This window comes from Oryza sativa, chromosome 8, assembly GCF_034140825.1.
Source record: "Oryza sativa Japonica Group chromosome 8, ASM3414082v1".
In the NCBI taxonomy this organism is placed as follows: Eukaryota; Viridiplantae; Streptophyta; class Magnoliopsida; order Poales; family Poaceae; genus Oryza; species Oryza sativa.
The window spans coordinates 8,608,688-8,631,215 of record NC_089042.1 but is presented as its reverse complement, the minus strand read 5'-3'; the positions used below and the strand labels follow the sequence as shown (position 1 = coordinate 8,631,215).

General features: G+C 44.1%; 1 protein-coding gene across 1 annotated transcript; it reads right to left on the bottom strand.

Annotated features, from left to right (window-relative positions):
* Nucleotides 1-3,075: 3,075 nt before the first annotated feature.
* On the bottom strand, nt 3,076-7,493 carry LOC4345037 (uncharacterized). The gene is made up of 2 exons (XM_015793371.3): nt 7,326-7,493; nt 3,076-3,851 (listed from the first exon to the last, which is right to left on the bottom strand). Exons 1-2 carry the CDS (start codon nt 7,411-7,413, stop codon nt 3,664-3,666), a joined length of 276 nt encoding a protein of 91 aa, XP_015648857.1. The 5' UTR covers nt 7,414-7,493; the 3' UTR covers nt 3,076-3,663.
* Between the last annotated feature and the right edge of the window lie 15,035 nt (nt 7,494-22,528).

The following is a 22,528-nucleotide window of genomic DNA, read 5'->3' as shown; positions in this document are numbered from 1 at the left end:
CCTGTGTGAACTGGGCTACATGCCGGTCATGTCTCGTGTTTTTTTCTTGACATGCAGGACATTTTTTTTCATCCTGAAGACGACTGCATAGCACGGTAGTTTTGTTCTTTATATCGTTAATGCAAAAAATATATATACAGTTAATATTGGTAAAGGCCCAAACAATTAGCTTCTCTTTTCTCTACAGATCATTACCGCTTTGTGGTTGAGTCAAAACATACATACATATAGTAGATAACACTTTCTATCGGGTTAATCACATTCACATCATTACTGGTGTTAGCAAAAACTATTGTATTTAAATATATAACACGGTTGATTTTAATTTTTTAAAACTTTGACAAATAATAAACTATCAAATATTTGGTCCGAAAACATAAAAAATATATTGGCATCTTTTTCTTTATAAGTACTTTTATAATATAATATTTCTGTTAGATATTAAAAGAGTATGTTATAATATGTTTTAGAGTAAAGTGTACGGACGGTCCTTAAATTTGTAGGGGTGCGTCATTTAGGTCCCTAAACTCTCAAAATGCATATCCAATGCATATCCAAGTCTCAGAACTTGTCATATTGTGTTATCTAGGTCCCAAATCGCCACAGCCCCTTCAGAATCCTATGTGGCGTTGATGTGGCATGCCACACGGACATGACGTGGCATTATTTTGGCTGACAAATGGTACCCATTTAATTTTTTTCCTTTTCTTTTCTTTTCTCCTCTTTCTTCTCCTTTCTCTATGACCCGTGCAGAAGAAAGGAAAAAAACAGAATAAGAAAAATAAGAATGAGAAGAAAACGAAAAAGAAAAAGAAAAGAAGAAGAAAAAAAAAGAAAAGGACATGTCACGTGCATGTGGCATTGCCACATCAGTGCCACGTAGGATCTTAAAGGGGATGTGTCAATTTGGGACCTAGATGATACACTTTGACAAGTTCTAGGATCTGGATATGCATTTTAAGAGTTTAGGAACCTATATGACACAACCCTACAAGTTTAAGGACCGCCAATGCTTACTCTATGTTTTACTTAACGCCGAATTAATTCCGTTATGAAATCTGAGTAAAGCCCTGTGAAAAAATGAGCCGAATCATTTGTACTTTGTAAGGTTTCTTGTTGTATTCTGCTGTCAAGCGAAACTTATTTTGGTATGTCATGATACAAAAGTGAAAGTACGCGTTGATCTTACTGTGAAGGGAATCAAAGACCATTTTACTTGATGGAGAAAATAATTTACTTATAATACATTATGTGAATTGTGATGGATGGCACAAAACAAAAGTGTTGATAGGTTGCTGCTTTTCAATCAGAACATAATCCTTAGGAGATAAGAGGACCAAGTAGAAGAATCAAGAACCAACTTTTCCTTGACCATAGACCTAATTGGACCTCTCAAATTTCTCATCACCTTTTCTTTGACCGCTCAATTCCCATTTCAACAATTAATCAACAAGCTAGGTGATATCATGTGATGTTGAGTGCCTTGTCAACTGCAACTACTACTGGAGTTGGGTATGAATCCACACAAGCCAAGAAGCTGATCTCAAATCAATGCCACTTGTGATGCACGAGGAATGCTTTTGTTTTCCTCCCTTCTTTATTTTTTCTTTTGGTCAATGAGTCAGTTATGGCCGTTTGTGAAACTTTCCATTGGCTCCATTTGGGCCTCCTGCAAATTTCCATGCTCTGAAACTAATTAATAATTGCTTTTGTAAGACTAAACATAATTAATTAACATAGATGAGGGTCATACCGTAGTACTGATGGTGATTTGGGAGTAGACCAGATAGCAAAGATGAACATGGCTACAAGCACCCGTAGTTTCTGACCTGAACTTTGAAATTCAGTTGGATTAGTTAATACAGTATTTGGGTAGGTTTCTTTCTCTTGTATATCTCTATTCTATTGGAGTATATATGAGTGATATTTCTCTGTTTTCTCTTTCTTCCTTTTCCATTTTAATTTATTTGTGTTCTGTTCTTTTCCTTTGGTGGCACTACTAATTAATAAAGACAAAGGTACTTTGAAAAGATACGGAGTGTATATTTTTTTTTCAAGGAGTGGTTATAGGTTATTTTATTTTATTACAATTAAAAGTGTCACGCCAGTAAAATTGGAACAATTTTGAAACATGAAGTGTATCTATTTTTTAAAGGAGTTCTTATTGGTCCATTTATTTTATTACAATTGAAAATGCCATGTCTGCAAAGTTGGAACAAATTTGAGCATCTTGCATGGTTACACACACAGGACACATATGTATAACCAAAGAAGAATAGTACTAGATTGACTACATGTCTAAGAATATGTCAATCTCACATGGGATGTTTTCATGGTGCTTGCTGCTTGGTGAAGGCAATAGTGGTACCTTCACTTTAAAGAAATTGTGGCCGTAATTAGCTGCACAGTAACTATCACTTGCCTTAGCAACAGTTTGGTCAGGACACAAATGATGGCAAAAACTGCAGCAGAATCAATTAAACTACAGCATGACAAGTGGAGCTTCTACTATGTATGTCATGAAAAAGACAAGGGAAAGTTTCTGCTGCTATGATCATCTTCAAATGCCCTGCTCTGAGAAGGGACAAGCACAGAAGGGACTTACATAGAGTTTTTAACCCTTCTTCAGAGCTGTCATGGAAGATTTTGCATTTTGAGAAGATAAAAGAAATCCCTCTTGAAATTTAAAACACTGCTAAACTGTTTATTTTGAATGAAAAACTCTGTTAAACTTTGTTCTGGGATATCCTTATGAGGATGAAATTACAAAACAATTTTTTTATCTGGGCCCAACTAGGAGTATTATGGGCCTGTAAATACTAGACAAAGTTTTCGGAATGCATATAGTACTTACTTTTCGGAATGCTAAAATTAAGTTCAAGCACAAAACCCTCTCAAGAAGAAATTAACAATGTACAAATGCATTTTTAGATTAATCCATGTAGCTGACAAAATATCTAACTTGATTTTTTTTCTATGCCTTTTTCTTCTAATGTTTTGTAAGAAAAATTGTCAGGAAAGATGTTTGTAGGAAACACTAATGTCCAATTAAACAAACAAGTAATTAAGCCCCTGTTGCTCAAATATGGATATGATTATTCTCTTGAAACAGAAGCTGATTTCATCCACTGTGTCATGAGGAAACTGAAGATCACTGCCTCCTCAAGAACACATGCAGAAACAGACAGGCAGACATAAAAGAAATGTACACCCTGAGGCATAAATTTTGCCAAACAGATAACAGGAGATGAACCCCTCTTGCTCCCTCTTCACTCCCAACATGCGAGAAAAAAAAAATCAGCAGCAGCTGTATTTACACACACACACGCAAAAGAGGCTCATATGGCACCACAAAATCTGATGCTCTCCTGAGCCTATCTCCTTCTCCATCTTCTTCTTCTTCTTATTGCTGCATTTTTTTTCTCTCTCGCTCTTTTGCCGGAGTAAACTGACAGAAGGGCAGGGGGACGGATTCATTGGCTGCTGATTGCAGATGCATCAGGCAAAACCAGGACTAAAGCTGTTGTAGTACTAAAAACTGGGAGAAAGAAAACAAAACAAAGAAAGTTCAGTAACAAATGTTGTTGTTCTTCTTCTTCTTTCGAGTGCCGTGCATTGCAAGCGCACGGTCTCCTCATCATCTTCTTGCTGTTCTTGTTGTCTCTACTGCTTCGCCGGGGCCGGCGACGGCGAGCTGCCGGGCCACGCCGGCTTGCGCGGCGACGGCGGCAGCAGCTGCTGCTGCTGCTTCTGGGCCTCCAGCTCCGACGTCAGCATCTCGAACATGACCTGCACATCCTTGTAGTCGCAGGTCTGCACGTCCTCATGTAGCTTCAGGAGGCCACGGCTGCCTGCACACCATATATTGCAGTTTGTGATTAGTTTTTCAGATGTAATGGTAGTTCTTGCCAGTTCCAGGATGTATAGAGTCATGCTTAGAAAATGATCAGAAATAAATGAGCAGCAATCATGTTTCAGAATGTATAGATGTATATTGGATTAGATGATTTTTCGATAGATGGACACTTGTTCATTTTCCAATGATGGTGAAAATGCATCAGAAGGTATATGCATTTGCTACTGATTTATGCAAGGATGGTGAGATGAATAACATGATGTATATATAGAATCATGCTTAGAAAATGATCATAAATAAATGAACAGTAATCATGTTTCATAATGTATAGATTTATATTGGATTAGATGATATTTCTATGGATGGACATTTGTTGATTTTCCAATGATGGTGAAAATGCATCAGAAGGTATATGCATTTGCTACTGATTTATGCAAGGATGGTGAGATGAACAACAGAAGGTAAAGAAAAATTCATTTGCTACTAATCAACACCCTTTCTTCTTCTTCTCCTTTTTATTTTGAGAGAGCAACTCTTTTTATACTTTTTGAGAGGACTAATCAATGCATTCGGTAGCTTTCCAACCCAGTATATGGTGGTTTACTGTATGAGAGCCAAACCTTCAATGCTAAAGGCTAAAGGCAATGAGGCCCATATACTACAGGTAGATAGTACTGAGCCTTTTTCTGATGCTTTGGGCCTTGGGCTCCACACTCAACAGGCTGTTGGCCCTTAAATGGTCATCCAGTAGTACATAACTCTAACGACTTAATTGCTAATTTCTAAAACATACTAATTTGCTAATTCTATGAAAATCAAAAACTGTTTGCAATTATTTGGTGAAAACAAAAAATGTTTGTTTAGAAATGTAAACTGAACAAAAAAAAAGGTTAAAAGAGCATGTCAATGAAACAAATAAGGCAATACGGAAAATAATTTTTTTACATGACGCCAAGAAATATGGGTAATACATTTTACAAGCCAAGGATATATACTGCAAATGCAAACACTTAGTTTTAAACAAAACACTCAATTCAAGACAGGAGAAGAGAAAGGAAGCTAAGATAGGTATGAAAAGGGAGAAGGGATGCAAGTCAGTGAAAAATATCCAACTATTATCTGCTGTGTAATTAATGGAATTTCCTTCATCTTTCCCAGGATAAACATCCATTTTCTCGTGGCCTGACATCACGGAAACTTTACACCATTCCAGATACTACAACAAATGGCAGTATGGCACCACAGATTGCCACAGCAATACGGCCAGGGAGCAAATAAAAAAAAGAAGAAGAAAGAAAGATGCAAAAGTCATTGGTCCAATAACAAATTGGTGCAAGTCAGTCATAAAAGTTCGGCCTAGTGATCCCTTGCCCTCTGCAACTTTCTGCCAAAGAAATGGCCAATGGTCTCCATTACTTTCTAATTTATAGCAAGGGCTTCAGAAGCAGCAAAATCTATGAGAAGTTTCCTATTCCCTACTAACTACAAAAACTGTAAAATTTCCGCGAAATTCCTATACTCCATCGGAGTGTCTCGGTAGGCCAAGATTATTATTGATTTGGATGGTATATAGATTTGAACCACAATCCCAACAAAACTCTAATCAGCTATAATCTACATCTATCCATTGGCCGTGTACAACCCTGTTGGATGTAGAGGACGGGTTCCGATCTATCATCTAAGAAAATATTCTACTACATCTGTCCAGATAATTTGATCCAGAAAATACAAAGTACAGAGGTACACACGGTGAAGTATCCTCCTGTGTACCTAAGATTGTTGAGTAAAGAGAGGTCGACATTAGCATGATGCTAGTAAAGGATAGGAGCACGTTGACATGGGATCCTCTGGACCAGGTCCCTGCACTGCACTGCACTGCAGCACCAAGGACGATCTGGACAACGCTGTGCCGACTGCCCCCAGTAGTGTAGGACTACCATCACCAGGATGGACCGGGGAGGCCCCACCTGTAAGTGTCAGTGGCAGTGCCTCACCTACTGCATTCGCATCAATGGCAGGCAGGCAAGCAAGGCAAAACGTTCTTCAGTGCACACACACACACACGGCCTGTACGCCTCGTGACGCCACGCAAATCCCCAAATCACAAATGCAGAACATGCAAAATGCTATTGCTAAATGCTAGTATTAAGATCGAAATCGAGTCGAAATCGAATCGAGATCGTGTGTGGTGGGGAGCAAGACAGAATCAACAGTACAGAGTACTAGAGAGACGCTACGCAACAAGATCTGGAAGAACTCTCTCTCTCTCTCTCTCTCTCTGTCCTTAATTCCACTCACTCATCATCACGTAATTCATCCATGCTGGTTGGTTACTGAATCTGTTATTCTCTTGTTCTGCATTTTTTTTTCTGCTTCTTTTCTTGCTCTATCTGCAGTGAGCCTGCAGTAACTAACTAACTAACCAACTAAACTAACTGTGAGCATTTTTTCCAAATTGTTTTTTTAGTTTTGTTGTTGGCGCCGCCTCTATAGGTACAGTAGTACATGGTACTCTCTAAATAAAAAAAATATATGAAAATTTATTCAACACCTTATCTCTTTGCTAAGTTTGATTATCTTAATTGTATTAACTATGTTGGTTTCTTCTCTAATTAAAATAAAAAAATGTTGATTTCTTCTCTAATTAAAATAAAAAAAATGTGCAGTTCCAAACAGAAAAAAAAAGAGCAAGAAGAGGAGACATGTAATGTAACCAACCACATGAGCAAGTTTCAGAGTTTCAGCAAAAGGAGGTGAGAAAGAAAAAAAGGACTAGTGGAGTAACCGTATTTATCATTTCTTTATTTTTGTTCCTTTTTAAGGTCGCATTAATTAGCATCATGGTTATATCCTTATCATTTTAAAGATCAATTTGCATAGTCAAAGATGGATACTCTTAATTAATCGAATCGCAGATACATCTAAATTAAAAAAAAGCGAAAAAAAATGAACTCTTAATTACGGATATTGCACATGGAGATAGAGAAAAAAATGGAACGAAAAGAAAAAAAGCAAAGAAATCATGATCAAAGAAACCCCTCTTTTTCTTGATGAACAACCACCACCACCACCACCACCAACTCGCATGGCGTCAATCGAACAAAACCGCGCATACGCATAAAAGATTGAAGAGAAGAGACAAAAAAGAAAAGAAAAATCCTAGGAAAAAATGGCACTTCGCTTCCTCCATGGAAGCGAGGAGAGGACGAACTCCGATTCTCCAACCCCAAAAGAAGAAGAAAAAAACAGAGAGAGAACACCCGAAATGAGACGAGATTAACTAACATCACAAGAGACCGGAGATATGCGACAGCGACAATCCATCATCAACCAAGCAAACGAACGAATCAACCAATCGATTCTAAGATTATCTACGTGGGATACACCGATCATGGAGGAGGAGGAGGAGGAAGAAGGGGAGAGAGAGAGGAAACCGCAGCAACAGCAGCAACAAACAGTATACACACACCTTGCTTCCTCGCGCGGAGGCGGCCGGAGACGAGCGCCGCCCACGCGCGGCGCGCCCGGAACGCGACCTTCTTCCTCCACCCCTCCATCGATCCTCGCCGCCGCCGCCGCCGGTTCGCCGTCAGAAGCGCGTGGCCGCCTTCGTCTCCGCTGCTGTGCTGGGAGCCGCGCGCGTGTCCCCGATCCCACGGGGTTTTTATCCCCTGGGGTTTGGGCCGTGTGGGTGTGGGTTGGGGTTGGGTTGGACCGCCCGGGTTTTAGGGTTCATGTTAATGTCATTGCGGTGGATGGATGGATGGAGACGCGGTGTGGCTGCAAGGGCTTTTGGTTGGGTGCACGCACGTAACAAGGATGATGATTTTAGTTTGGGTTATGAATTTAGTTTGTTTGTTTAGTTAAAGAGAAAAAAAAACTAATACGCTATACGAGATAGTATAGTGCGTGTTATTAAAATACCATCTTACGGAGAAGGATGTTCACGCTTGTATTAATAGTGAAGAGGATTTTAGTCTGGGTCGTTAGTTTAATTTGTTTACGTAAAGGAAAAAAAAATACTAATACGCTATACGAGATAGCATAGACAGTATTATTAAAATACCATCTGACGGAGAAGGATGTTCACACTTGCATTAATAGTGAGGAGGGATGTAATACGTCTAGAGGCCGGCAGGAGACGTGGTGTGGCTGCAAGGGCTGGTCCGATGCATGCACGTAACAAGGATGATGTTATTTTTTTTAAAAAATAAAAGATAAGGTCAAGGATGAGGATTTAATTTGCTTCGTAAAAAGAAATGTATAATACGCGACTTGAGATAGCAGGTCCTAAAAATACCATCTTTAAGAAGGGTGTGCATGTTTACATTAAATGTGAAGAGTATTACAATATATCAGCTTAGCTGAATTTGGACTTATCGTGTCACTTATACGTCATGTGGATGACAGATAGCTATATCTCTTTGTTGTAGAAACCATTTACACTCTCCCGCTGTGGAGCTCACCATGCAATGAATTTTAGATTTTTGAAAGACTCAATAAACTCCAATCTAGAAACGTAATTCCTTGCTCACCACGTTTCTTTCTCATCCGCCCTAACCACCTCTATTTCAACTTAGAAATGTTACCATGTTTTCTTTCTCCTATTCTTTTGGCAAATTATCCTGATCTCTTCATTCCGTGCTACCAACTTCATTGGTTCACTACTGATTAGTACATCTCCGTCGTGAGAAAATATAGGAGAGGCTGACAACCCCCTAAATTCCTCTATCATCCATCGTTAGACTCTGATGATTAACTTTCTTAGCACCAAAATGTTAGAGCATTGGTAGTAGGCACAACCAATTCCTAATTGGTGTGGGAAGGATGACACTACATTGCCTTGATTGTTAGTTCAGAATCCTATCATAGTGGCATATTACACTATATGATTGGAACTAAATACAACACCATATCATTTTTTTGAAGAAGGCTATACCATGAGTCTTAAGGAGCGGGATGTGCACGCTTGTATTAATAGTGAAGAAGGCTAGAATATGTCTGGGGTAGTCAAATTTGAACTATTCATTTCACTTATACGTCATGTAGATGATAGATAGCTATATCCCTCTTGATGTAGAAACTATTTACTCTCTAGTTGTGGGGATCACTCAAAATAAATTATGACTTTTTATAGGCTCAATAAACTCAAATTTAGAACCTTTCTTTCTTACTCGCCACGTTTCTTCCCATCCTGTCCTAACCACCTCTGTTACAAGTCTATTCCAACTTACAAATGTTACCATGTTTCTCTTTGCTTATTCTTTCGGCAAACTATCTCGATCGCTCCTCTACCTTATTTCGTGCTACCAACTCCATTGGTTCACTACTGATTAGTAAATCTCCTTAGTTAAAAAAACATATGAGATGCTAGTGGCTCCTTTACGACAAACGATGTTGCTAACGTTCTCTATCATCCATCTTTTGTGATGATATAATGTTAGACTATTGGTAGATAGGCACAAGCATGGTATGGTTGCAAGAGTTTGGTCTGGTGCACACACACATGCAACAAGGATTTTAGGATTTAGTTTAGGTCATAAATTTAATTTGTTTTGGAAAAGGAAAAATGTAATGTGTGACTCAAGATAGAGAGCTTTAAAATATTGTCTTAAGGAGCAAGATGCACACGCTTCTATTAATCGTGAAGAAGGCTAGAATATGTTTGGGGTATCTGTATTTGAACTGGTCGTGTCACTTCTCCGACATGTGGATGATAGATAGCTTCATAGCTATATCTCTCTTGACTTGGAAACCATTTCCTCTCTCTCATTGTGGGGCTCACCAGGCAATAAATTGTAACTTTCTATGAAGGCTAAATAAACTCCATTTAGAAACTTCCTTTTCTTGCTTTTCCACATTTCTTCCCACCCTGTGCAAACCACTTGTACTACAATTCTATTTCAACTTAGAAATGTTACCATGTTTCCCTTTGCCTATTCTTTCGATAAACTATCTCGATTGGGCCTCTACCTGATTTCGTGCTACGAACTCCATTAGTCTACGCCATGAATTTAATTTGTTTAGGTAAAGAAAAAGAAAAATACTGATATGCTATACGAGATAGCATAGAGAGTATTATTAAAATGCCATCTGACGGAGAAGGATGTTCATGCTCGCATTAATAGTGAGGAGGGATGGAATACGTCTAGATGCCGGCAGGAGACGTGGTGTGGCTGCAAGGGCTGATCCGGTACATGCACGTAACAAGGATATTGTTTTTTTAAAAAAAATAAAATATAAGGTCGAGGATGAGGATTTAATTTGTTTCGTAAAAGGAAATGTATAATACGCGACTCGAGATAGCAAGTACTAGAATACCATCTTAAAGAAGAAGGCTCTGCAAACTTACATTAATTGTCAAGAGTATTACAATATATCGGCGTAGCTAAATTTGGACTTCTCATGTCAGTTATACGTCATGTGGATGACAGATAGCTATATCTCTTGTTGTAGAAACAATTTACTCTCTCTCTCTCTCTCTCTCTCTCGTTGTGGAGCTCACCAAGCAATGAGTTGTAGATTTTTGAAAGGCTCAATAAACTTCAATCTAGAAACTTACTTCCTTGCTCGCCATATTTCTTTCTCACACCACCCTAACCGATTCTATTCCAACTTAGAAATGTTACCATGTGTTTTTACCTATTCTTGCAACAAATTATCCTCATCTCTCCTCTACCTGATTTTGTGCTATCAACTTCATTGGTTCACTACTAATTAGTATATCTTTGTAGTGAGAAAATATAGGAGAGGCTGACAACCCCCTAAACTCCTCTATCATCCATCATGATTAACTTCCTTAGCACCATAATGTTAGAGCATTGATAATAGGCACAACCAATTCTTAATTGGTGTGGAAAGGATGAAACTACATTGCCTTGATTGTTCGTTCAAAATCCTTTTCGTAGTGGCATGTTACACTATATGATTGGAACTAAATTCAACACCATATCATTCCTTTGAAGAAGGCTATACCATAATGTCTTAAGGAGCAAGATGTGCACACCTGTATCAATGGTGAAGAAGGCTAGAATATGTCTAGGGTAGCCAAATTTGAACTACTCATGTCACTTATACATCATGTGGATGATAGATAGCTACTATATCCCTATTGATGTAGAAATTATTTACTCTCTCGTTGTGGGGATCACTCAACAATAAATTGTGACTTTTTATAGGTTCAATGAACTCAAATTTACAACCTTTCTTTCTTACTCGCCACGTTTCTGTCACGCCCAGAAATTCCTGAATAGAATTCCAAGTAGAATGTGCATTAAAATCCCTGTCTAGGACCGGCCGGGGTACACAAACGATAAAGTTGACATACAGATCCACGTCTTACAAACATCATAAAAGTCTTACATAAATGCTGGAAAATTAAAAGATAAATGGAGCTAAGCCTTGACTTGGACTGCAGTGGGAACACCACTCCACAGGCATCCTCGACGGCACGGACGAAGCCTACTCCTCGGAGAAGCCACCATCTGACACGTACTCAAAACTCTGGGGTTTCGGGGAAAGTAGGGCAAGACTGAGTACAACCACCGTACTCAGCAAGTCATACCGGAATAGGGGTATGATGCAGGATATAACCAAAGGATAGCTACAGCGGTTCATTTGCATAAAGCGAGCATTTAAAGGCAGCAGTTGAAAGCAGTAAAACAGTTGTAATAATTCATCAATCTTAACCATCCACTGTTCAACGCTACCCCACGTTGCAATAGGCCTAACCATCCGCCTGAACTAATCAATTCCATTAGACTAAGCTAGGGTGAGACTAATCACGGTGAATCTGGTTGACCGCCCGTAACCGCGGGCACGGGTATTCGAATAGTTTTACTCTGATCAGAGGTGTACAACTGTACCCACAAGACACAGCCCTGCGACACGTTACCGTGCTCCGATATGCCACCACGACATACCGGAAAGGGACCATGACAGGACCCTTCGCATAACCCCCTCTAGCCAAGCACACCACACCTCAGGTTTCACCCCCGTCCCCAGCGGGCAACGGGCGGTCCCCTCTCGTGCCTAGGTGAATCCGGAAGCGACAGAGGCCATCGCAGGGCCCGCCCCACTCCATCACGCCCACCATTGCCTAGATGCGTCAACGAGAGGGAAGCTACACTATAAGCCCAGCCGTTGCCTACGCTGGCTTGTGGTAAGTACGATAAGTTCTTCCAGGGCATCCCGCGAACCGGTCCTTAAGTGCCATGGGCGCGACCATCGAAACCATGCACCCACAGCCCACCATTTAATATATTTTAATTAACCAACACCGGAGCGGTGTCATTAACCAACATCATTACTAGAATCTGATATCTATGCATTAATGTAACTCCCCCATTGTGTGCTAGTTGAACTAAGCATGGCTAAGCAATCCCTAGTCCAATATCTAGTCATGTTATATCCCAAGCTAACAAAGGAGCATGGTACAAAAATAGCATGGCTATAACAGTAGGTAAACATCCCATAGTAACATTATAAAACAATGCAGTATTTAAGGGAAAACGATAGAGCATTTGCAATATAGGATCAACATGTTCAAGTGATAAGCATGACTTGCCTTGCTCCGCTGCTGGAGGAACCTCGGCGACTATTTCAAAGTACACCGGAGCGTCGGGAGAGCCGAAATCTAAGCGACATACAAAGCAAACAATACAAACAGGCCATAAGACTACTGAAACAGAGAAAAAAAAACCATTTTTAATGGATTCTATGCATTTTTCTTGATTTACCGAGACTTGAATGGGCTTAAACGGAGCTCGGATGAATTAGATATGAATTTTAGAAGATTCACTGTGTTTTTACTATAAATAGAAAAATCCTTAATTGATTTATTGCGCAATAATTAAAATCGCGGGGAGAGAGAGGGGGCGGCGCCGACATGCAGGCCCCATATGGCAGTGACTCGGGTGGCGGTCTGCGGTGGACCGGGTCCACGGACCGGGGAAGGAGCGGCGCACCACGTGGCGCTGACGTGGCGCCGACGTGGCGCACACGTGGCGGCCACGTGGCAGCCACGCGAGCGGCCGAACCGACGGCCCCGATCTACCCTCAGCGGCGGGTGCGCGCGGCCGGCGCGTACGGGCGGCTCAAGCCGGCCCGGCGGCCATGGCGCACGGCGGCGCTACCGCGGGGCGACGACGGCAAACGGCGGTGACCGACGGCGAGCGACGGCGGTGTGACCCCGAGCAGCAAGGGGCAGCGGCGCTAGGAGGAGAGGGGAAGGACGACGGGGTTCTTACCGAGGATTCGGCCGGCATGGAGGGGCAACGGCGAACGGCGGCGAGGAATGACCAGGAGGCGACGACGAACGGCGGACGGTCTCCGGAACCACCTAGCGGGCATGATAGAGAGAGAGAGGAGGATGGAAGAGGGCAAGGACGCCGGCCGAAGGCGGCGGCCATGGCGGTGCTCACCGGCACATGATGCGGAGTGGGTTCCGGCGGCGGTTTCCGACGGAGGAGAGGTGGACGGGACGGCCTGCACGACGGCGAACGCAATGGCATCGGCGGCGGTTGCGGGATGCGGCGGCGCCGGCTGGAGGTAGGAGACGGGCCCGACAGGTGGGCCCCACCTGTCGGCGACCTGAAGGGAGGAGGGAGGAGGCGGCCGGCTGCTGGAACTTGGCCTTCGGCCGGCCCAGCGGGGAAGGGGAGGGGAAGAGAATGGGTCGACGACCCATTCAAAAAGGAAAAGGAGGGAAAAGAAAAAGAAAAAGAAGGAAATGAATTTCCAGGGATTAAATATTGCTTGTGCTCATTTTTAAATGATTAAAATTATTTCTAGAGCTCTAAAAATTCCACTAAAAATCTTGTTAGCACATTTCGGCATGTAGAACTCAAGAAAAATTCCACATGCCAATTCCAATTATTATTTGCATTAATTTATTAGGGTTTCGCTATTGCTTTTACACCGGTATTTTCTTGAGGCCATTTATAAATTCAATTTAGGCTTGGGAAAAGAACTTCAGGGTATGACAAACCTACCCCCTTAAACGGAATCTTGACCCCGAGATTCGGAAGAGCTGGTGAAGAGGTGCGGATGGGCGGCCTTCAACTCATCTTCCCTTTCCCAGGTTGCTTCTTCCTCTGAGTGGTGGCTCCACTGAACCCTACAGAACCTGGTGACCTTGTTTCTAGTCCTCCTTTCACTGGTATCAAGGATGCGAACTGGCTTCTCCACATAAGTCAGATCTTCTTGGATGTCAATGTGCTCCGAATTGGCTTGTTCTTCGGGTAAACTCAAACACTTCTTTAACTGGGACACATGGAACACGTCATGGATACCGATCATGTTGGATGGAAGTTCTAGCTGATAGGCAACTTCTCCTCTTCGTTCCAAGATTTTGTATGGTCCCACGAAGCGTGGTGCCAACTTGCCTTTCGTCTGGAAACGGTGTACTCCCCGGAGCGGAGTGACACGGAGGTACATATAATCTCCTGCTTCAAAAGTGAGCTCTCTTCGGCGGTTGTCTGCGTAGCTTTTCTGTCGAGACTGTGCAATTCTCAGCCTCTCTCTGACGGTTCTGACTTTCTCCTCTGCTTCCGTTAGCACTTCTGTTCCGAACAGTTGACGTTCGCCTATTTGATCCCAGAAGAGAGGTATGCGGCACTTCCGGCCATACAGCGCTTCGAACGGTGCCATTTGTAGACTGGCCTGATAGCTGTTGTTGTAAGAGAATTCAGCATAAGGCAGACTTTTATCCCAAGCTCCGCCAAAATCGAGCGCACAGGCTCGCAACTTATCCTCCAAGATCTGATTGACCCTCTCGGTTTGGCCATCTGTCTGCGGATGGTAAGCTGTGCTGAAATTCGAACGGGTACCCAATTCCTCTTGCAACTTCTGCCAAAATTTTGAGGTGAATTGACTCCCTCGATCAGATACTATCTTTTTGGGTACTCCATGCAAACACATGATTCTTGAGAGATAGAGCTCTGCCAACCTTTTGCCTGTATAAGTAGTATGCACTGGAATGAAATGAGCAACTTTGGTAAGTCGATCCACGACTACCCAGATTGAATCGTGGCCTGATGATGTCGTGGGCAGGCCTGTTATGAAATCCATTCCAATCTCTTCCCATTTCCATTCTGGGATTTGAAGAGGTTGTAACAATCCTATGGGCCTCTGGTGTTCTGCCTTGACCCGCTGACAAACATCGCAGAGTGCGACGAATTCAGCTATTTCCCTTCTCATGCTGGCCTACCAAAATTTTTCTTTAAGATCTTGGTACATCTTGGTACTGCCTGGATGAATGGAGTACTGAGTCTGATGAGCCTTGGTGAGTATCAGATCTTTCAGCTCTTTGTCATCAGGTATGCACAATCTTTCTCCCAGCCAGATTGTGCCATGTTCATCTTCAAGTAAATCCCGGGCTTTTCCGACCCTCATATTCTTTTTCAGTTCAGCTATCTCAGGATCATTTACTTGAGCTGCTCTTACTTGATCCACGAGCGTAGGCCGTGCCTTTAGAGCAGCCACAAACCCGTGTTCTACGATTCCCAAGTTGAGATGTTCAAGCTCCTGCTGCAATTCCTTACACATGCCTTCGGTGCACAAAGCATTGCAGTAGCTCTTCCTGCTTAATGCATTTGCCACCACATTGGCTTTGCCTGGATGGTAGTGAATGCTCATGTCATAATCTTTGATTAACTCCAACCATCTTCGCTGTCGGAGATTCAGATCAGGTTGGGTGAAGATATATTTCAAACTCTTGTGATCCGTATATACTTCACAGCGGTTGCCAATCAGATAGTGCCTCCAGATTTTCAAAGCATGAACCACCGCTGCCATGTGTTGGATAGTTTCCTTCATGCGGACGCAACTGCCGCGAGGCATAAGCGACCACTCTGCTCTCTTGCTTTAGAACGCATCCAAGCCCGTGACGGGACGTGTCGCAATAGACTTGGAAGTCTTTCGTCTGATCGGGCAGAATCAGAACTGGAGCAGGTACTAATTTCTTCTTGAGCTCCTCAAAACTCTTGTCACACTCGGCTGTCCACCTGAATTTCTCGTCTTTCTTAAGCAACTGAGTCATAGGTCTGGCAATTCTGGAGAAATTTTCAATGAACCGACGGTAATAACCCGCAAGTCCAAGAAAACTCCGAATCTGTGACACGGTCTTAGGTGGGGTCCACTTGGTAACTGACTCCACATTCGATGGATAGACTGCCACGCCCTGAGCTGTAATGACGTGACCCAAGAATTTGACCTCTGATAACCAAAAGTCGCATTTGCTGAACTTGGCATAAAGCTGGTGCTCCTGCAACTTCTCGAGTACCAGACGAAGATGTTGCTCATGCTCTTCTTCCGACTTGGAATAGATTAGAATGTCATCAATGAATACCACAACAAACTTATCCAGAAATTCCATGAACACTTTGTTCATCAGGTTCATGAAGAAGGCCGGTGCATTCGTAAGTCCAAAATACATAACCGTGCACTCATACAACCCATACCGAGTGGTGAAGGCCATCTTGGGAATATCCTCTTCCTGAATTCTCAATTGGTGATAGCCTGATCGCAGGTCTGTTTTAGAAAACACCTTGGCTCCTTTCAGCTGATCAAACAGATCATCAATCCGCGGCAAAGGATATTTGTTCTTGATGGTGACCTCATTGAGTGTGCGATAATCGACGCACATTCTCTTCGTCTTGTCCTTCTTCTCCACAAAAATGACCGGAGCACCCCAAGGTGAAGTACTTGGTCGAATGTACCCTTTCTGCAACTGCTCATCAACCTGCTTCTTGACCTCTGCTAGCTCGTTGGCTGCCATTCTGTACGGCCTCTTGTAAATTGGGGCAGTCCCCGGTGCCAAATCAATCTGGAATTCGATCTCCCTCTTGGGTGGCATGGTAGTGAGGTCCTCAGGGAACACCTCTGGATACTCGCCGACTATAGGGATATCTTCCAATTTCCTCGAACTCTTCTCCTCGGTGACCATCGGATTTTCCACCTCAATCTGATTTAAGGAGATTCCCTGCTTCAGTACGACTGGTGACTTGTACACCACTGTTTCCCCTTTCTCATTGGTCAAGGTGACCGTGCGATTCACACAATCAATGACACCCTTGAACTTGGTCAGCCAATCCATCCCAAGAATGACATCTAGGTCTTTGGATTCGAGAAGGATGAGGTTGGCTAGAAATGGTGATCTTTGGATTTCTATTGTTACACAAGGGCTGAATTGAATCGAGGTGGAGCTATTCCCGGGGGTCTGAACCCGCATTGGTGTACTAAGTTCTTCTCTTATTAACCCATGTACCCCAACAAACTTCTTTGAAATGAATGAATGCGTTGCACCAGAATCGAAAAGTACTGTTGCAGGGATTGAGGCTGCATTCGTTTGGGTGATGGGGAGTGAGAATGCACATCGTTTTCCGCGCGCACACTTCCCAAACTACTAAACGGTGTGTTTTTTGCAAAAATTTTCTATATGAAAGTTGTTTTAAAAGATCATATTAATCCATTTTTGAAATTTAAAATAGTTAATACTCAATTAATCATGAGTTAATGGCTCACCTCGTTTTACGTATCTTCCCAATCTCCTCAATCCCTTTCTCCTCAAACACACCCTGAGTTAACAGGAAACGTACCCAGTACGACCTCTGGTGCTACTTGCGCCTCTTCTGCGGACGCGTGGTTAACCCGAGCCTGGACAAACTTGGGTCCAGCACGCCTGGGCTTCGGGCACTTGTCGGCGAAGTGACCGGACTCACCACAGTTGAAGCAGGCTCCTGGCTTGCCTCCGGTGTCCTTCTTTGGGGGAACGGGTGCAGTTTGCTGAACTGGCGCCATTGGCGGGCGTGGGGCTGCGCTGCGGTTGTGCTGACCTTGGCCATGATGGCTGCCACTGCTGCCGGGGTGGAAGTTGCTTGGGTTGTAAGGGCGATGCTGTCGAACAATCATGGTGGTAGGCCCACCCTGCTGTCCAGGAGTGAAGCGCGGTCGCTGGTGACTTCCTTGGTTGGACCGGAACTGTCGAAACCTGAATTCGGCAATAATAAAAGGGGGTAGCGCACGAGACCTAAAAGTGGATGGATGCGGAGACAAAGGATTTAGACAGGTTCAGGCCCTCTCAATGAGAGGTAATACCCTACTCCTGTTTGGGGATTTGAATCCGCCGGGTGTGTATTGATCTGATGATCAGGTTGTGTCATGCCCCCTAGAGGGCCTCCTGCCCACCTTATATAGGGTGGGGGGCAGGATTACAAGATAGAAACCTTAACCAATACGGTATCGGTTTCCTAAATCTACTTTACAATATTATCAAACCAGGACTTTAGGCTGTTCCGTAATATATAAGGAAACGTAATACCCGAGTCATGATCTATTACATATTCCATAGATATAAGTTATCCCCTATGACTAGTCGGATAACCATGCCGTGTGGGTATGGGGTACCCATAATCTCCACAGTAGCCCCTGAGACCTTCACAGTCGGAAAGATAATCTTCTCTCGAACCAGATTACTCCAAAGCCGAGTGCTTCAATCATCTTTGTCATGGTCTCCCGAGTACTTTTACCAAATCTGAAGACTGTGGAGGGCTGGAAAATAAAGTCAGGTGCACCGACTAGATGCACCTAATAGGTGTAGCCCCCGACAATGTGGTTAATTGAACAAACCAAGCATATAGTCAAGGAATAAATAATCCAACCAACCGAGTGGTTTTGATAATCGTAATCAACCAAGTGACTTGATATCAATATATAGCATATGCGGTGTGAATCCTCCAAATAACATGATCCGAGTGATATACCAACTGCTTTGTAAAATATGATGAGTGATATAGCAAAATAGCTATAAAGAAGCTTGTATATTGTGAATAAAGAAATTTCCAAAGTATTGGGCATACGCCATGCGCACACTGCTTTAACAGATGTGCTTAAGTCCCTAGAAGACACATGGTTTCACCACACCTGGAAATATATGGCATATGTGGTGTAAAATCCGAGTAAATAAACTCATAAAGGATTTACCAACCGCCTAGAAAATGACCACAATATATAATCAGCCTAAGCCATAATATTGGTCAATAAAAATGCACACTTACGTGGCAAAAAGCAACGATATTGTATCCAATCAATTGCTTTAAAACCCAAACAGCACCATGACTATATTAAAAAGTCAGCGGGGCAGCTATATAAAGCTTTACTGTTTGACACCTTTTAAGATGCATTGTACCAACTCCTAAAAAGTTGAGTAACTGCGGTATAAAAGGATTTTAAGGTATTGGGCACTTGATCACGCGCACTTTGGCCTAAGCAAAAAGTGCCTAAGTCCCTAAAAGAACGTGACAGGCCACACCTGAAAATATGGGCTGCAGACATATTAAGTCTAGGCCAAAAAATATGCCTTCGACACCCTTTAAAGGATGACGCATGTAACATGCTCCCGAGTAATAAATCTTCCGGGTAATATAGACCAAGTGTAGCTCATATGAATAGCTTCTGATCTGAATGATTATCCCTTATGGGATACTCCAAAATAAATATAATAATTGAATCCCGACTGGCGCAAGTATTCGGTTGATAGCCCTTACGGGGAATAATAATTGGTCCAGTCTTTGAGCATAGAAAATAGACTCATGACTATGAATCCATGTGGAATGTATCCGGAACAAGTCCAAATTGGAGATATAATCCTCACGCTTGAGTTGATGAGCCCCTGAGCATATAGCTTGCCCTTCTGTCATAGTCAAAATTGTCTATTGGCAATAGCTGACGCAGTCGGCATGGAGATGAAATGACCAACATGAAGACGAAATTGCTCATCAGAAGTAACGGAAGATGTCAGTGGTAGTAAAGATGACACCAATCAAATGTAATGAAGTTGCATAACCATGGAGGCGAAGAAACCAGTCGGCAACAGTCAGGTCAGCTAGCAGTGAAGATGTAGGCGCCCAACAACAACGAAAGAACAGTTGGTGGTGACAAAAGCAAACCGACGATGAAGATGTAGACGCGCATCAACGGTGATGGCGAAATCCACCAATCATGAAGATGAAGAAAATAATCGGCGGCGACAAACGCATCCGACGGTAATGATGATTAGTGGCAACAGAGATAGCCGACTATGATGACGAAGTTTCCCATCAACGGCAGCAGAGTAGGCTATGTTGATGAGGCTTGACAAGATGTTGATGAAGATGACGATGTCGGTGATCCAGTCAATAGCGATGTAGCAGCCATGGAAGTGAAGAAACCAGTCGGCAGCCATGGCAAACGTAGGCAGCTTGTGTTGAAGATACTGATGCCTATTAGTAGTGACAGCGATGTAGCCAGCCGTGAAGAAGATAGCATCAGTTGGCGTTATAACAGGCCAGCCGTGCAGGCGGTGACACCAGTCAGCGGCGGATGCGGTGGCCGGTCGGTGAAGACGTAGACGCCCAACAACGGCAGCATAATAGGCCAGCCGTGCAGGCGGAAACACCAGTCGGCGGCGGTCGAAGCGGCCGGTCGGTGAAGACGTAGACGCCCAACAACGGCGGCATAATAGGCCAGCCGTGCAGGCGGAAACACCAGTCGGCGGCGGCGAAGGCAAGCCGGTCGGTGAAGACGTAGACGCCCAACAACGGCGGCATAATAGGCCAGCCGTGCAGGCGGAAACACCAGTCGGCGGCGGCGAAGGCAAGCCGGTCGGTGAAGACGTAGGTGCCCAACAACGGCGGCATAATAGGCCAGCCGTGCAGGCGAGGACACCAGTCGGCGGCGGCGAAGGCAAGCCGGTCGGTGAAGACGTAGGCGCCCAACAACGGCGGCATAATAGGCCAGCCGTGCAGGCGAGGACACCAGTCGGCGGCGACGAAGGCGAGCCGGTCGGTGAAGACGTAGGCGCCCAACAACGGCGGCATAATAGGCCAGCCGTGCAGGCGTGGACACCAGTCGGCGGCGGCGAAGGCGAGCCGGTCGGTGAAGACGTAGACGCCCAACAACGGCGGCATAAAGGCCAGCCGTGCAGGCGGAAACACCAGTCGGCGGCGGCAAAGGCGAGCCGGTCGGTGAAGACGTAGGCGCCCAACAGCGGCGGCATAATAAGCCAGCCGTGCAGGCGAGGACACCAGTCGGCGGCAGCGAAGGCAAGCCGGTCGGTGAAGACGTAGGCGCCCAACAACGGCGGCATAATAGGCCAGCCGTGCAGGCGAGGACACCAGTCGGCGGCGGCGAAGGCAAGCCGGTCGGTGAAGACGTAGGCGCCCAACAACGGCGGCATAATAGGCCAGCCGTGCAGGCGAGGACACCAGTCGGCGGCGACGAAGGCGAGCCGGTTGGTGAAGACGTAGGCGCCCAACAACGGCGGCATAATAGGCCAGCCGTGCAGGCAAGGACACCAGCCGGCGGCGACGAAGGCAAGCCGGTCGGTGAAGACGTAGGCGCCCAACAACGGCGGCATAATAGGCCAGCTGTGCAGGCGGAAGCACCAATCGGCAGCGGCGAAGGCAAGCCGGTCGGTGAAGACGTAGACGCCCAACAACGGCGGCATAAAGGCCAGCCGTGCAGGCAGAAACACCAGTCGGCGGCGGCAAAGGCGAGCCGGTCGGTGAAGACGTAGGCGCCCAACAGCGGCGGCATAATAAGCCAGCCGTGCAGGCGAGGACACCAGTCGGCGGCGACGAAGGCAAGCCGGTCGGTGAAGACGTAGGCGCCCAACAACGGCGGCATAATAGGCCAGCCGTGCAGGCGGAAACACCAGTCGGCGGCGGCCGAGGCGAGCCGGTGGTGATGTTCTGACTGATCCATTCCTGGAGCGTAAGAGATAAGCTTAAAGCCATGAATCCCTTTTATGCATATCTGGATCTGGATCCTGCAGAACAAACATATATGATGAGTAGTATCTGATATAAATATAATACTCGAGAAAAAATCAAGTATTTTAAAATATTTATAAATATGTATTTCTCCTCTTGTCAATTTTGATTTCCCCGAGCAGATGATTCATTACGTTTAAACGCTCTGTCCGACTAGTCATAGCCCCCAAGCATCGGGAGTCGGCCTAGGCACTTCCCAGACATGCATATGAGTGACATGAGTTCGCCATTAATAGAACAAAGTTTCACGAATCAGAATTTACTACTCGGGTACTTTTGCAATTATTAAGAGCAGAAAATAAATTTATCTCATCTCTATGCTTTTGATTTATTCCGAATAATACTTAGCACCTTGCGTTACTCGGTCCATCCAACGGGCCCCCGGGTGCTAGGAATCGGCCCAAAGGCAACCATCCATTGGCAAACCAAACGGAAAGCATAGGAAGATAGAACTCCATAACTCGATAGGTACTTTTGTACTCAGATTATGTCGCAAGCAATCAAGATAAATATTATAAAAAATATGATATAACATCTGTAGCCCCCGACTCACTACTCAATGGAAGACCAATTGGTGTAGTGAGGCAGAGGAAAAGGAAAAATATCATATAAAGAATAAAATAAATGATGACTTAGCTTTGTAATATTCCCCTTGGTGATGGCAGAAGTGGCCAATGTGGGAACAAAGTCGTCCATCAATGGTGACAAAAAACACCAGTCGGCGCCAGTGAAACCAAGCCAGTGGTGTAGATGATGAAGCCCATTAACAGCGGCGGAGTCCGCCAACCGTATAGGCGAAAACACCAGTCAGTGGCGGCAGAGGCAGGCCAGCGGTGAAGTCGTAGACACCCAACAGCGGCGG